Source organism: Danio aesculapii, chromosome 4 (assembly GCF_903798145.1).
Source record: "Danio aesculapii chromosome 4, fDanAes4.1, whole genome shotgun sequence".
NCBI classification, from domain to species: Eukaryota; Metazoa; Chordata; class Actinopteri; order Cypriniformes; family Danionidae; genus Danio; species Danio aesculapii.
Genome location: NC_079438.1, coordinates 31,081,129 through 31,099,607, shown reverse-complemented (window position 1 = coordinate 31,099,607; position 18,479 = coordinate 31,081,129). Strand labels below are relative to the sequence as shown.

The 18,479-nt window shown below is 34.7% G+C and overlaps 1 protein-coding gene across 3 annotated transcripts in view; it reads right to left on the bottom strand.

Annotated features, from left to right (window-relative positions):
* Positions 1–18,479, bottom strand: part of tbc1d22a (TBC1 domain family, member 22a) — a 308,060-nt gene that overhangs the window by 244,061 nt on the left and 45,520 nt on the right. For all 3 annotated transcript variants that reach the window (XM_056455444.1, XM_056455446.1, XM_056455445.1), the window contains exon 5: positions 9,922–9,992. In XM_056455444.1, coding sequence (XP_056311419.1) covers positions 9,922–9,992 — 71 coding nt within the window. The remainder of the gene's footprint in view (positions 1–9,921; positions 9,993–18,479) is intronic.

Sequence of the window (18,479 nt, the reverse complement as noted above, 5' to 3'; positions counted from 1 at the left end):
TAAGTTGCATCTGACTCACAATAGAGCGCGCTGATTGGTTCGAATCAAGTCTCTCATGAATTAATGATAAAACCCAAAGATTTCACATTGTACCTGCCAGTAGAGACATCCAGGCTCCACACTGGAATTTACACAATGATCTCATTGCGGTGACACAGCTTCAAAATTTATTTTCAAACCGGAAGAACGAATTTGCTCGAAATAATGCAAAACAACAAATTTTCCCTTTTTAGTGAAATGTGTGTGTCCTAATAGTGCTTTTAGCAACGTGGGACATATATATAACTGTCAACATCTCAAAAAATGCGTTTTGGTTTTTCTTGACCCTTTAGACAACCCACTCATCCAATTCGCCAGTTATAAAATTTTATAGTACTTTATAATACTATAATACAAATGAAAAACTGTATTATATCTAGCACGTTTTCAGTTGTCTAGCAAGCAAAACTTATCATAATTTGCAATATTTCATGCATGCAAGGACCGCTGGGCTCACTCTCTCATGTGCTTTGTCCTAAAGCAACCAATGTTTGTTTAGTGGTTGGCCGGCGGCGTGCAGGACTTACACTTATTACTAAGCCATACTTGCATGCTATTTCAGACTAAATATTGAAAGTAGCATGGTAAACAATATGGGGAGCGCACCACAGGTTGTCATTGTTCAAAAATGAACCAATGTGAATATAAAACCAACTTCACCTCAGTAAAGCAGGCTAGGCGGAATAGCGCTATTTACTGATGTTTTGTTATTAAACTAAATTAAAATCTACATTAACGACAGTGTAAAAATAATTATGAAACTGAATATAGTCGCATCAAGCTTTGGCCAGAAGATTTCAGTGGCTGAACAACACTTCGTGCATATCCCCTATTTGTAAAGCAACAAAATCTACATAAGCTTTGCGTGACTCCAATAACACCAATATTGATTCAGGATTTTAAAAAAGTTTTGGTTCAGCATTTGTTTTTACCACTGTTACTCTCTTGTGTACATGTGAACATGCATGCATGGCAAATGGCAGATCTGTCTGCATCAACAGGGGTGCGAAGATGTACAAATCTACATTCATTTGTTGACAGACAGTTTGGGCTACCTATGAGAATTATGGGAATTATCGGCCCAACCAATTTTAATTGGATGAATACTTTTTAGTGTTATGCCTTAGTCAGAATATAAAAATACATATAAATACATTTAGATCATTTACTTTAATCTTTACTATAGGAATGTGAAGAGACTTTCAACAGAATCCCTACTGCACCTTTAAGTTGTCTCAATTTTTTTTTTTGGAATTGTGTTGTGTCAATTCATTTTAAATGAATAGTTTGAACAAGCAGAAAAGGTAATTTTTGAGTTGTTGTAGACATAATGTTTGTGTCAAGAGATCAGACAGATTATGATCATGCTTTCAGTCGTCTAGTTTCAGTCACCACAAGAAAAAAAAAACGAATAAAAGGAGGAAGCTGAGAAGATTCCAAAGCCGGATTTCCCCTGAGATGACAAAGCAGGCTGTGAAACTACTAGTTCTGCTGACAACTAATGGTTGCCACATTGATATGGCTTTTATAGATGATTGCTAGCCTTTTCCAGCTGCAAACACAGGGTTCAGGGTGGTTGCTAGGTGATGGTTAGTGTGCTCGAGGCATTTGTAAGAGGTTTTAGGCAAGCATTAGGAAATCGGTCATTGTAAAAATTACTGGCAAAAAAAAATTATAATGAAAATGGTATAGTAAAAATATGTAACCTGGTTAACAGTTAGGTTCCTTAATATTTACAGTTAATAACCATGAATTGCCGTAGAAAATTAACATTTTTATTAGATGTTTTAAAGTATTTATTTATTTAATGATATGAAAAACCGGTAAAATATATATTTTTCTGATCTAATTAATTCTAATTCTGACACAAAAAAACTGTGTCAGGGTGCAAACATTTAGTCTTTAAAACACTATGGCTCAGTGAAAACACATTGCTGCTGGTTTGTTTTGCAATTGCTAAGGTGTTCTAGGTGACTTCTAGGCCTCGTTCACACCTGGTTTTAAGATGTGTTTTGTCAATCCATTCAGACAAAATCGGATCCAGTCAGAGATGTATAGTAACGAAGTTGAACTACTTCACTACTGTACTTAAGTACTAAAAGGCAGTATCTGTTCTCTACTGAAGTATTGTTTTTTTCTCCTACTTTCACTTCAGTACATATTTTCGATGAGTTTAATACTTTTACTCCGATAGATTTTTATGTGCTCCATCGTTACTCATTACCAAGGGTGTCAAAATTATTGATATCGGTTCAGTAACAGATCATACCCGGTTATTAAATACTGACGTCATTTATCTCCTATGCGCGATGTCGCAGTAGAATACTATAGTGAAGGAGGCGAGGGCGACAAAATAACCCTCTTATTACAATGAAGGCGGCACAGCACACGAGTCGCTATTTCACTACTACGGTGAAATGCTGTTAAACTCCATCTTTACCTCCCTCTCACTTTGGACATTTGACCCGCTGGCGTGTTTGTGAAGTTACTTTTCCTCTCCTCTTGGCTGTTAAAGCGATACTTGTGGATCAAGACACGAGCGTGACTGAGGTGCAAGTTGTCTGCATTGTGTCTATTACAGATTACCTGTGATAACCACGTATTATGCGGATACAGACTGTAACCACGGCTGTTCTTCCCGCGTGACTCAATGGTAAACAGCGCTTTCATTTCTAAAGCCAATCACAGCCCTTTCTGTTGAGCAGGTGAAGACAATAACCAATCATAGGGGTGTAAGACCTCGCCTGTCAGCGCTCAAAAAGCAAGCAGGATAATATTTACATTAGTTTATTTGCTATAAATGCTAATGTTGTCTTCTGTACATGTATTGGAGTTTTGTTTGATACATTCAGAAAGAGTGTTTTCTTTGAGCATGTCAAATTAAGGGTACAGTTCAAATATCTTACTGCTGTATTAAAGAACAAAATTGTATTACAAATAATATATAAATATAATTATAGATTTTAATTTTACAAAATCTTGCGTTGTGAAGAAAAAAAAAATCGAATTATGTTTGGAAAGCATCGTCAATGCACAGAGATATCAAATTGAACCGAATCAATGGCATGATAATCGTAACCGAATCAAACCGTGAGACCAGTGTAGATTTACACCCCTACTCATTACAATTATAGACCTTTTACTTGGCCACTCCATAGCGACCAGGGTCTTTTGTTTAGAACTTCCGTTTACAGAGTTTACAACCGGTAATTTGCGCTCCGAAAATGATGACAGTAGATAATACTTTACTAGATATTACTAGATAGAGAGAGAGGGAGGGAGGGAGGGAGGGAGAGAGAGAGAGAGAGAGAGAGAGAGAGAGAGAGAGAGAGAGAGAGAGAGAGAGAGAGAGAGAGAGAGAGAGAGAGAGAGAGACAGAGAGACAGAGAGAGAGAGAGAGAGAGAGAGAGAGAGAGAGATAGATAGATAGATAGATAGATAGATAGATAGATAGATAGATAGATAGATAGATAGATAGATAGATAGATAGATAGATAGACCTTTGCAGACTGATGTTTAATGGCACCTATCATACGCAATCAACCTTATCAACTTTTTTCCACCAGATGTGAAACGTGTGAATAAATTTCGTTATTGGCTCGTAAGTAAACGTGTGAACATTTTGAGTTTACTCACTTCATTCATGCATCAAATTCATTTTACAATAGATGCTGAACTGTCGTCCGGTGTGGGCAGGAGGATTTTCCCCCGGAACAGCAACAACAGGCGCAAGACAAAGCTCGTGATTGGTTAACGCGGCGCGAATATCCACTAAAGTTCCGATTTCCCAACTCCAGCAATTCGCACGATATGCGTGTTAAGCGCGTCAATCGAGCAAAACGCTCAACTCGCGCCGCTTCATTTGTACGAATTGCATAATTCGGGCCGCCTCATTTGCACGTATCGCGCCGCATGATGACTATTCACATTTTTGCATTGACTTAAAGGGCATTTTTTTCAGATTTAATATAAGTGTTCTGCGTCTCCAGAATGTTTCTGTAAAGTTTCACCTCAAAACACCCACCAGATGTTTCATTATACCTTTTATAAGACTCTATTTTATACATTTTTGCACTGGGGGGCTGTTTGGTCATACTTTGCTTTAAGGCTAGTCCTCCCCGCCCACCGTTTCTACGTGCTTTTCTGCGTGCCTTAATCTCCTCACTCGGCTGCGTCAGACAACAGACAGACATAAAGAAAGCAGATCTCACGTAGAAGTCATATTTAACTGATATAAACACAAAGTCTCTTTTTTTAAATATCCTGACCTTTAACTAGGATCCAAATCCCAGTATTTTTTCCCCACTCACCCGTATGGATTGACATGAGTGCATTATCACATCTGAGTATTAATATTTTCATGTCCACAAGACAGGATTTGCAAAGAAACTAGGATTAAAATAGCTGTACACTTTGTATTTTTTTACAGTATAATAAACTATAATTTTTAATCTATGTATCTATTCATAATTGCTGGAATCAGCACAGATTCAAGGTGTACACAACATAACGCGAGTCATAGTTTGAGGATGCTATATCAGGTTTGTTTTCTACAGCAACTTAGTAATAATGGATGTCTGTACAGCAGCATATTTATTAGTTTGGTGGTGTCACACTTGCTGTGAGCGTGAATGTTGTAATGGCATTTGTGTCTGGCTCATTCATCGTTGCAAGAAGGCTGAAAAAAACTCCAAAACAACTACATCAAATAACCACTAGAAAACTCTCTGATTCACCCTATTTGTGACTGGCTTTCAGAATCTGCCCATCATTATGCTGTGTTTATTTGACATTTAAAGCTGGGCAACCAGCTCATTTGCATTTAAAGGCACAGGCGCAAAACAGCCTGATCTCCCTCTGACCAAAACTGACATTTTTCAACTGGGTTTAATAACTCTTCTGAAAGGTATCAAGACCTAAAACATTCTGAAGACACAAAAGACTTACTTTAGATGTTGTAAAAAGGCCATTATACAACCCCATTTAAGTGGTTGGCAGGCTGCGTGTAAAGTGATTTCTTGGGTGTTGCAAGAAAGTTGCTCCAATGTACAAGCCATACTAATAATAATCCTTGCCTTAGCAAACACTAATAGTGAAATCTTTATCGTCTAGCAGCTACTTGACAAAAGAGAAATTATTTCTTCTTAGGAAGGTGCTAAGCGGGGTTCGGTGGCTTTTTGTGAGACGTCAGCAGGATGCATAGAATTGATCACGCATTAAAGCGCCCGTTCAAACAGTGATGCCGCTCTCCGCCAGTCATTACTCTTGTTAAAGGATGCTTTCCAGCTGTTCGCGCTCGCTCTCCACTCACTCAAACACAAATACACACACACACACATATGAACTCACAATGCGTGCACCTGTGCAGGAGCTCAATAGCGCGGATCGATGGGGTTTGATTGAGTGGGACTGCAGTCCAAGGTTTGAGTCAAGATGACAGATGAGGTAGCCGTAAGCAAATGAAGGTCACACGGGTGAATTGGATGTTTCTGCGAGTGTGTGTGTGTGTGACCGCACACTAGCCAAGAAGGGGGTCAGAATATCAAATATCTCGCTTCATTCCATCCTGCTTCAGACTGGCACATCATCTATCAGTGTGGCAGGAGGGCACACTGCCGCCTGTCTGAGTGTCAGAGGGTAGGACCACACATAACCCCTTCATCACACCAGTCCTGTCCTGGGGGAAGCTATACAGCAGTTACATACCTGATAGATATCATCCTTTATTGAAGTGGAAATGTGTTTTTAAAACAGTTTTAATATGCAGATGCTCATTCTCACACTTCTCGTGTGGAATTTAAACCAGTGTCAACCCCCTAAAGTCATGCCTCGCCTTCCGGGTCACGGCACCAATTTCACTTCTCCGACTCAGACCACCTTGAGAGATATTTTGACCACTGTCAAATTGAGTTTGTGTGTATCATATGTAGGCTGAATCCCCAAAACATTTTTAAAAATGAAAAATTTGACCCATTTTACATTTGGAATTATTTCTTTTTCCTAGATTTGCATAACATCTGGCATTTTTTTCAAGAGAATTGCATTCAAAAGCAAATCGTACTGTGGTATACAAGTCAGATAAAACCAACAAAAATCTGAAAATAATACACACATATATGTGTAATAATATATATATTATTAATTTATATTTATTTCAGAGTGTTTTCATGCCTTAATAAAACTATATATAAAAAAAAAAAAAAAACAATATATATATATATATATATATATATATATATATATATATATATATATATATATATATATGTATATGTATATATATATATATATATATATATATATATATATATATATATATATATATATATATATTTTTTTTTTTTTTTTTTTTTTATATAGTTTTAAACCAGTAGATGCCCCTTGCTCTTAAATGTGAGTCTGTTCTGTGCTTTCGTTTTATTAAGGCATAAAAACAAATATAATATAAAAATAAATATAAAAACGGCGGGATTTCCTTTCCTTTTTATTACAGGTGCAGTCACCCTTCTTATGCAACCCACAAAAAAGGTAATGTAGCAGTGCGTGACTGTCAGCTGACGCACTCCATTGTGACAAACAGACGCTGTTTCCCAAACGGATTCTGTACATGCGATGTGAAGCAGAGTGAAAGTCTGGGTTTTGCGTGCGTGTTTAAACAGACGTATACACATAATAATAACAACTTATAAACATGTCGATCTTGGTGTTTTTTTTTTTTTTAAACACAACTAATTTCGTCCTAAATGAGCATAAAAAGTTAGTAAAGCAATCGAATGTTTTTATTATAACGTTAGATGTGTGCATTTTTAGTGACACCTCTGTTTTTTAATTTAATCAAACAAAAAATACAAATAAATGAGATTCATTCATTGCTCTTTAATCAGAATGTGTAAGTTATACAGTGAAGAAAAGATTAATGAGATTTAATAACTTGATTCTATTTCTTTATAATAGCTATTAATGTTAATTATCTGGACTGTGTGCTAATTTATTTGCTGCTAATGTATAATATTTATTTATTTTTTGTAAACATTAATAATAAGAATAAATATAAATAAAACATATTACTGATCATTTAACTGTTTATTTACAATGAAACAGCTACAGAAGAACATATGACAACATAACGACAATAGTATCATAACTCTGTAATATGCTATTTTGGCATCTACAATAAGGCTTGTGTTTAAAGGAACAGTCCATTTTTTTTTTTTTTTTTTTAATAGGCTCATTTTACAAATTTAAACAGATTTCTTAACCATTTGGTAATCACTTTAGTCAACTTCCAGATATGGTAGGAGCACTTTTAGCTTAGCTTAGCATAAATAATTGAATCAGATTAAACCCGTAGCATATTGCACAAAAAAAATAATAATAAAGTTTAGATAATATTCCTATTTAAAGCTTGACACTTCTGTAATAACATCATGTACTAAGATTGACGGAAAATTCTAGGTCGATACGAATAAAAAAAACTACTCCCATTGAGGTGTAATAATTAAAGAACTTGGTAGTCATATCACGCCTGCAGCAGGCACAATGGTATTTTGCAGCACCTGAAAATAGTCCCCATCTTTGTAACTAGGTAACAGCACTGCGTAATGTAATTAAATAAAAAGGGAGTGTTCCTTTAAGTAAGCACAGTTTAAATTAAACAGACCACAATACTGACAAGACAGAACAGGTCAAGTCCCAAAACATTCCAAGTATGTGGCTGGAAATGCTTATAGCTAGGCAAATCCTCATTTCATTTGTATTAAGACTGTATCAGAATGCAACTGAGTAATAGAATGTGCTGCAGTGTCAGCAGAGTATTTGTCTAATTTAGATCTCTTTCAGGTCAGCTATTGTCTTGGCGAAGATCTTCACAGTATAAGAACAATGCTAAAGAATAGACTGCATTCTATGACTTCGAAAATATTTTTGAAAACTAGATTACGAACTCAAAGTCATTGCAACAACACTCACGTAAAGGTTAGCTTGCAGTAGTAGATGTTTCCTAAATAACAAGATGCTTATTAAATGGCACACAGATGTAAACTTGACTATATCACTAAACTGAGTGATGAGGTTTGCAAATGCCACAGTATTACTTGAATGCACATGGAATATGATCAATAAACTCACATTTAGAATGAGTTGATAAGTAATTCATATCTTTATCTTTATATAACTTCTAAATTCGTTATTTAAACCCAAGTGTATTTATCAGGGTTTCTGCAGGTTTCACAGAGTTAAATTTAGGACTTTTTAAGATCATTATGAATAAAATTTTAGACCCTAAAGGGCTAAATCCTAAGGAATATTTCAAATGGCAAAGATGGAAAAGATTTCTATTTTCCATATAAAAAAAAATATTATAATTTAATACATTTAATAATAAAATAACACATTAATAATAAAAACATTAAAATATTGTTGATTTTACTTCTTAGCTAAATATTTTAAACATTGTGTATAAACTAGCAAGCTCTACTTGTATCCATACCCTTTTTTTCCAGCATAAACCTTCTTTTAAATAACTTTTAAAAAAAATTAACAAATGTTTTAAAAGTTTTAAAAACTATAATAAACTACATCTTTGCACAACATTCTGTCCAGGTCAATGTCCTCAGCAGTAAGGGTTTTGTATGTATGGGTTTTGGCCAGATTTGGTAGCAATACATGAACAAAAAAAATTAAGACCCGTTTAAAAAAGATTTAAGACCTACAACACAATATTTCAGTAAATTTAAGACATTTTAAGACGTATTAAGACCCTGCAGAAACCCTGATTTATTTATTTAATACTCACGAAGTATCTCATTATGAGGGACATTTCCATTAACCAATAATTATTACAATTATACATCTTTTAAATCCTGTTTGTGAAGTTAAAGGAATACTCTGTTTTACCTATTTATTTATTTATTTTTTTTTTTGGGGGGGGGGGTGGTCTTATTTTACAACTCCCCCACAGTTGAGTGTTACCATTTTTTAATTCATTCAGCCAATCGCCATATCTGGCGGGAGCACTTTTATCTTAGCTTAGCATAAAACAATGATTCAGATTAGACCGTTAGCATCACGTTCCAAAAATAAAAAAAAAAGAGATTTGATAATTTTGCTATTTAAAGCTTGAGCCTTCTGTATTTACGGTGTGTACTAACAACAACGGATCAACCACATGAGATATTGTCATTTTCTAGGCTGAGATGTATAGGAACTAACGTAATAAATCCTAATGTACAAACTAGGAACTTTTCTGTTGTACCATGGCTGCAGAAGCACAATGATATCACACTGCGCTCTTACCTAATTACCAAGCTAGGGACTATTTTCAGATGCTGTGTAGTATGATTACATGGTACGGAAACGAAAATTACCTAAACACTTATTTTTTGTAACGAGATGGTCTAATCCAATGTAATGATTTATGCTAAGCTAAGCTAAAAGTGCTCCAGCCAAACCAGAGAACAGCTGAAAGGATTGAAAAAAGGTCAAACTCATCTGTATAAGACTAGGGGATTTAAAATGAGCCTATTTCCAAAATAAGTGGAGTGTTCCTTTAAAGTAAAAAAAAAAGTGTATTAGGAACTTCATGTTATCCCAGCATTATTTGTTTCAAAATGTATTCAAAGGAAGCAAATATATTTGACCCAATAGAGAATTGAGTTCACGGTTTCAGATTTTGCTCTACCACTGTAATGTACCATTAGTTTTCAGCTGACTGGACCTCTTAGAAGTCATTAGTAGGAGGCCTAATTACTTATAAATGTGCATTTATGTAGAATGCATTATGTATTCTTTGATTCATCTTGTAATGAATGTGTGCTGCGGTTCTCTAATGAGCTTGACCGTTTCGAGAAGGACTTGACTGTGTGCTGAGATTGCTCTACTTACTGAGAGTAGTTTCCATGTGATCGGGCGCACCTGCCGCGGAATTCCAGACCAGCTCAACTTCCGAAGCTCCTCTGAGAAAAGAAAAGTTTTTTTATTAGACAGAAAGTCACATACAAAGGTGATAGAATGGGTTTATTCATTGTGAAATGACTGAATTATTAACAAAACTGTTACTATCCCTCTTTTCCCCTCAAATAACCAAATGCGTAAACGATCAGTAAACAACAAGGACACAAATGTTCAAATATAAAAAAATTTGTAATCTTTACTGTCTCCTAGAAATTCATAGATGCATTAAAGTTCTGTCTCGCTCAAGATCCCACCATTCGCATGTGTTTGCGGATTGTCAAAGGTCACGGATGTGATTTCAGACTTAATATGAAACATTTTAATTAGATAACAAAAATGTACATATATATATATATATATATATATATATATATATATATATATATATATATATATATATATATATATATATATATATATATATATATATATATATATATATATATATATATATATATATACACAAGATTATTATTATTATTATATACATACAATCTCAAGTGATATTAAATTAATTATATATATTAGGGCTGTCGCGATACCATTAGTTCATCTTATGATACTATGCCAGCTGAAGTATCATGATACCAAGTAGTATTGCGATACTGTTAAATTATAAAGAAAACTGTCAGAAATACTATATTTTACATGTTAAAATAGGTCTTGAATTCATAAGTCCATATTATTCAAAAAAGTATTATTTGCATGTCACTTCACCTAAAATTTGTTCTTTTTGTTTGTTTTGTAAATAACTGACCTACAAAAAATAAATTAAAATAAAGATACAAATTATACCAAAATCAAATTTGTTTCAAAAATACAAGTTTTCCAACAGAATTAGGCTATTAGAAGTGGTCAATAATTGTTTCAATGTTGCTGTTTTGGTTTTTTCATCTATTGTTTTTTTTTTCTATTGTTTTGATCATATCAGGTAACAATCAAATGTAATAAAACATTAAAAACACAAGGAGAAATACTGAACTACAGAAATGTATTTAATACTTTATATAAAAAGCTTTTGGTGATGGGAGCTTAAAGACAACTCTCATATGGAGAAAGAAGTCACATGCATTGCTCAGGTGTGAGTTTCTCACAGACTTTAAGAGAATGTAAAAAATCTTGATGGTTCTGTGGGTTTTATCTATCCAAACTGATCTTTAATTGGTATTTTCTATTGGATTCAAGTCAGGGTATGGCTGGGCCATTCTACAGCTTCATTTTCTTTCTCTGAAAGCATTTGAGACTTTCCTTAGCTGTGTTTTGGTGTTTTGGATCATTGTCTTGCTGAAATGTCCACCCTGGTTTCATCTTCATCCTCCTGCTAATGTAGATGTTAAACTGAAGAAGATAATATTAAATTACACTGTCTGGGCTTTCCCTGCCTTTCTCCACCTCTTTCTTCATGTGTTCAATACTTTTCCCTGTGTCGTTTTATTTTACTACGCATAACTTAATTTGTAAACTAATTAGGTTTGTTTTCTTTGCATGTATGTATTTGTTTGGTTGTTACCAACATCTTGGGAAAATGTCAAGCCAACGGCACCTTCAGAAATATATGTTTTCTAAGAAAAAGAATATGTTCAATATTTATACACACAAACACACACACTTTTTCACCGGAATTTACATCAAAATTGCTAATTACATATAACTGTAGACTATTTATTTCAGTTTCAAAACAGCTTGGCAACAAACACTCTTCAAATAACTTATTTTAACCAGTATTTTACCAGATAGTAAACTATATTTCAGATGTAAACTTATTTGAATTTTTTCTTTTTTCCCCTGAAAGTCATCATTCTCACCCTTTTCCACTTATAGAGAGCCAGTTGTACATATCCTTAGTTCAGTCAAAGCTGCCAAGTTAGTGGAAATTTTTCAGTTGTTCTGCATTCAATTCAATTTTACATAACAATTTTGTAACTTGCCTTTCTTATAAAGGATAAATAAATAAATGGTTTATTCATGAAATGTATATATAACAAATAAATGGTTTCATCAATGACCACTGGTAAGTTCAAACAAGAAAATACTCTAGAAAAACATGATTACTTCATCTCTATTAATCCATATTTAACATGCAATAATTAACAATGCACTAATCATGTTTAATAATGCAAATAGCCTACAAACAGGACCCTGCAGCATTTGAATTCCATGAGCAAACTGTGCTTTCAATAAGCACTGCATAAGCGTGCATTGGCGAACCCAAGAGTGCTAACGTGAATAAATCTCAGTGAGGCAAATTGGACTTTTAAAATGGACAAAGAGTCCCAGCAGAGCCTTAAAAGAGTGAAAAAGCACTTTAATACCAAATATTTCTCATTTCGTATCAGTATTGCATATTTCAAGGGTTGGTGGCAGCGATCGTAATGCGCTGAATGTGGATTAGTCATTTCTCAAGGCCTTGACAACAGGCTGCAGTGTAATGTGCATACATTTTATTTGACATCAAAGATAAATCTAAATTTTAAATCAGAGGTTGCTAGAAAAATTCATACAACAGACGAAATGTGCCATGAATACAACACGAGCCTTCTGAGGAAAGCATTTTTTTGAACCTTTCTGATATCAGAGCTGGAGGTTTCTTTGTCAGTGCAAAACGAAGACTGAAGCTAATAAATTACTGTCTTGTTATGATGACCGCCATGCAAAAATATGTAAATACAATTAAAATATGAATATGCTTGATTATTTGCACATCATTCATTATTATTGCCAGTAAAAATACATTTACAGGCAGTATGTTGTAGGGTATTTTGAACACTTAACACATAAATAAAGATCAAAACATGCAGTCAGTAGATAAGCACCTTAATAAATATATTAATTAAAACAAGCATATAAATTAAATTAAAAAAGTAACAATTATACTCTCTATTCGCTTTTCCCTACAAAAAAAAGAAACAGCCTGAACATATTTCAAAAGTACACTTTTTTTTTACTTTTACGGCTGAAAAGTCAATATAAAAGCTTGAAATCATGAAGGTTAGTAAATGTTTGCTTTTCACTACAACAACAAGAGCAGCCTGAACATATTTCAAAACTACTCTTTTTGATTTTTACAGCTGAAGTCATCATACAAGCTTGGAAAAAGCATAAAAACTGGAAGGTTGGTAAATAAAGACAATTCTACTTTCCATTCACTTTTCAATTCAGCAAAAAGAGCAGCCTGAACATACATCAAAACTACTCTACACTTTTACAGATGAAAAGTCATCATACAGGTTTAAAAAAAGAAAAGACAGAAACAGAAAGATTAGTAAATAAAGACAATTATACTTTCCATTTGCGTTTCACTACAGCAAAAAGAGTAGCTTGAACATATTTCAAAACTACTCTTTTTCCCTTTTACAGCTGAAAAGTTATCATAGAGGCAAGAAAAATAACAGAAAGGTTAGTAAATGAAGACTATTCTACATTTCGTTCACTTTTCACAACAGCAACAAGTGCAGCCTGAACATACTTAAAAACTACTCTTTTTCACATTTACGGGTGAAAAGTTGTCATACAAACTTGGGAAAAAAAAACATAAAAACTGGAAGGTTAGTAAATGAAGACAATTCTACATTCCATTCACTTTTCACTACAGCAAAAAGTGCAGCCTAAACATACTTCAAAACTACTCTCACTTTTATGGCTGAAAAGTCGTCATACAGGCCTAAAAAAAAAAGAAAGGTTAGCAAATGAAGACAATTCTACTTTACATTCTCTTTTCACTACAGCAACAAGAGCAGCCTAAACATACTTCAAAACTACTCTTTTTTTTCATTTTTACAGCTGAAAGTCAAAACAGAGTTGGAAAAAAAAGCACAAAAAAACATGAAGGTTAGTAAATGATGACAGAATAATCATTTTAGGGCTGAATCATCTCTGAATCTCATTTTAGGGGTCAGTCATGCAGTAATCCGGGTAATTCCAAAGTCTTCATTAAGCAATACATCACCATTTCCGGCTTAATGAATGCGTTTCTGCTGATCTTTGTGACACTCGTGCAATACCTGCGCGGACAAAAGTGTAAGCACAGAGGGCATGAGTGTGTGTGTTCTCTCCGGGCAGGTCTGCGGGTGTAGTATATGAGGACGCTGGGCCGTCCTGACACATTGAAGGCTGGCTTTAATGCGCATGCTGCTTTTACGCAGGAACTTTATAGGGAAAGCGCTCAATTCATTAAACACAGAGCCACTCAAGGGTGTCTCCTCGGCCCGCACCTTTGAACCCTCATTTGCGCTGTCAGCCGCAGAAATTAGTCGATGAATCTTGTGCCCTGGCACTTAATTAAACTATCTGTTATATTTCCTCCACGTGGCATTAATCTCACAATGGGGGGGAGGTAGGGGGGATTAGGCATTCACTATTTCATCAACTCATTGTTGCTGTCTTTGTCCCTCTGGAGACGGTGACCTTAAAAGAGGTTGTGATCGTCCAGACAGTTGCTTGGGAAAAACGCATACGGGCTGCCAGCTAAATGAGTTTCACAATATATGACACTAACATGTATATTATTATTATAGGATCATTTAATACCCAATGCTGGGTGAGTTAGTTTCATAAAGTCATTAATTATGTATACTAATTACATAATTTGAATTGTATTTAAATTATTACGTTGTCTGAGGACAGGGTATATCATCGAGTTAAATTTGAAATCTTTTTTAAAACTCTTTCCATAAATTTTAAGACCTCATCAGTATTTAACTATTCCGGTTGGTAACAATTTAAATATTTGTATTTTTACTAAATGCTGATTGTAAGAAAGCACAACTAAAGAGCATTAGCTTGTGATAACTCCTTACCCATGCAATATAATTCAGAAGTGTGTTACAAAACACAAAAGATATATATCTATATATATCTATATATATATATCTATATATATATATATATATATATATATATATATATATAGAGAGAGAGAGAGAGAGAGAGAGAGAGAGAGAGAGAGAGAGAGAGAGAGAGAGAGAGAGAGAGAGAGAAAGAGAAATAAGAAATAATTAAAACTGTACACAAAAAAAAAAAAAAAAAATGGAGCTTTACCTTAGACTCTCATTTCATAAAACTCAACACATTCTTGTCTATAAAGATAATATCACTGTTATTGATTTTTTAAGACAGACAACATTTTTTGAATAAATTAGCTTATCCCAATAGCAATTTCCAACTTGCAAAATGTGTTTTAGAAGTTTGGAAAATTAATAAAAGAATGTGTGACTAAACAATTGATCTGTTTCATCACAGGATGAACTGATGATCTGAAGTTTAGCAAACAACTGTACACTACCTGACAAAAGTCTTGTCGCCTATCCAAGTTTTAGGAATAACAAATAATAACTTGACCTCTAGTTGATCTTTTGGTATCAGAAGTGGCTTATATGAAAGGAAAAGTCCTCTAGATTATGCTTATTTTACCAAAAAAAATTATGAGCATGGCTTGATTTTTAATTACAGAAAGGTCTGACTGCCTAGACATAAATCTTGTAACTTAACAGAAATAGAGTACAGTATAGAACAGGGGTGCCCAAACTCGGTCCTGGAGGGCCGGTGTCCTGCATAGTTTAGCTCCAACTTCCTTCAACACACCTGCCTGGACATTTCTAGTAAATCTAGTAAGAACTTGATTAGGTGGTTCAGGTGTGTTTGATTGGGATTGGAACTAAAATATGCAGAACACCGGCCCTCCAGGACTGTGTTTGGGCACCCCTGTTATAGAATATAAAGTCATGGTGCAGTGAAAAAAGAATTAATATTGTGTATGAATTCCATAAGCTTGGACAACTGCATCCATACATCTCTGCAATGACTCAAATAACTTAATTAATAAAGTCTAATTACTAATTAATAAAGTCATTAATTAACTAATTAATAAAGTCATCTGGAATGACAAAGAAAGCGTTCTTGCATGCGAGTTCATCAAGATTCTTTGGATTTATCTTTAATGCCTCCTCCTTCATCGTACCCTTGACATGCTCAATAATGTTCATATGTGGTGACTGGGCTGGCCAATTCTGGAGCACCTTGACGTTCTTTGCTTTCAGGAATTTTGATGAGTAATGGGCAGCACAAATGTCTTGATACCGCAGACTGTTGATGTTGTCATCCAATCTGCAGATCTCTCACACGCCACCATACTGAATGTAACTCCAAACCATGATTTTTCCTTCACCAAACTTGACTGATTTCAGAGAGAATCTTAGGTCCATGTGGGATCCAATAGGTCTTCTGCAGTATTTGTGATGATTATCCAGTTCAACAGATGATTCATCAGAAAAATCGACCTTCTGGCACTTTTTATCAACTAGAAGTCAAGTTATTATTTGTTGTTCTTACAACTGGGAATGACAACAAGACTTCTGTCAGGTAATATACAATATACAGTGTGAAATAGCATTCAAGGCTTTTTATTAGATTTTTTTAAGAGCCATAAATATACCCCTAGCACAAGCTGTTTAAATGCGAATAATTTGAAATTGTTCTCTATAGTCTGAATGAAATTCACATGCACTACATCTGCCATTTAAGAATAGCCCCTTTCACACATACAGACCTTTCCAGAAAATTACCGGCAATTTTCCGAAGAGGGATCATGTGTGAACAGGCCCTTTTTGAAAATACTGGTAAATTCATTCTGGCAATTTTCTTGAAAGAGAAGTTGTAACATTACCGGTAATTTGCCGGAATGCTGCTCTGTGAACGCAGAAGGGAAATTGCCGGAAAGACCACGTTCACGTCTAGAAAGTGCTGACTTGACACATTTACTCCAGTCAATCAGAACATCCAGACACATTTAGCTGCTAGATGTTAGTCAGACAGCGTTTCTATGTTCCTTCTGAATGCAACTGTGGAAAAAATTATCGATAAATAGCTTATGATGAACCGCTGTTTGTTGACTTTCAAGCTCTTCCTAAGTTGCTTGATGCGTATGCACGCGAAGCAGCCGGTGAGTACCAGCACACACACATATTACGTACCATCAACAAAAGCCAGATCACTTCTTTGTTTACAAACACAAGTGCAGCTGTTTCGAGGTCATTTCTGGTCGAGGATGTCAGAATTTACCGGTATTTTGAAATGGATGTGTGAATGGTCTTTTCCGGAAAAATTTCGGAATGTTCTCGTCTGTGTAAACAGCTTTTTTTTTTTTACCGGTAAAGTTGTTCTGTTAATTTTCTGGATATTTAGAGGTATCATTGTGTGAAAGGGGTAATTATCACATAACCTACCCATGTCAGTTGCGTCACATCATGAATTTTCGCTTATAGCGAAATAACGTACCTCGCTCAAAAGGTCATGTGCTTTCAAAAGTGAATTTAGTTTTTCACAACATTGAACTGTAAAATTAAAACAAAATTCCTGCTGCCAAAAATTATTTAGTTGAATCAAAAGAACTTTTCTACTCATCTCAACTCAACATCAGGTGAATTGTTTAAACATATTAAGTTAAACTTTGTACAACTAATAATATTTAGTTAAAACCTGATTTAAAATGAGTTGAAGTAACATAAAATCATTTGCTGCTATGACTTATACTCAATTTTCTTTTTTGCAGTGTGAAGCCCTGCCTACTTGGCACCCTGAAACGAACTGAACCGTACAGTGGTCCAATACCATGAACCGAACCATAGCCTTTAGTGTATCGATATACCCCTAATGTGCACTACAAAAATCTTGGCCAAAGTACTTTTCTTGTACCGTCTTGTACTACGATATCACATACTGTTTTCCAAATACTATGAATTCGGACATACCACTTGACTCACATACTGTTTTTTGCATACTATATGGAATATTTCATACTAGTGCTGTCAAAAGTATCGAGTTTGGTATCAATCTGTAGTGAAATTTTAAAAATGTCCATTTTCCACAAACATTTAAGTGCTTAACAGAAACGACAGAGTGATTTGGTCATGAGGTCATTGGTTTCCCACTCTTCACCGCTGTTCAGTGCAAACGCAGATTCACGGACACAAGTGTTTGAAAGCCATGTCGATCAGTTGGTCTGTCTTTGAGCTGATATACCAATCCGCTGATGGATCGACTGATCTACATGGCTTTCAAATGTTTCTGTTTGTTAATCTGTGTTTTCACTTGGTGAACAGCGGTTAAAAGTGGTAAACTGATGACCTTCACGGCCAATCACAGTCATTTCTGTGCTCAAACGTTATCGGAAAATTAATGATTTTAAAATTTCAGTACCGATTAGTACCGAACTCTATACTTTCGATACTCAATACAAATGACAACCGTATTTCGGACACGCGCTTAATCTATAGTGTAATCTCAAAAAGAGATGTTCTAAAATATACATGTCTGTTAAAAAAAAAGTAATAGGGAATAAGGCTGAAAAGAGCAAATACACAGTGTGAAAGTATCACAAAAGTAGTCCACATGACTCTTTTTTTATGTGCATAGAAAAAGCCTCCTCCTACGAAAATACAAAAAAAGAAAAGGTCATAGATTTGGAGCAATGTAGCAGAGTAAAACGATGACAG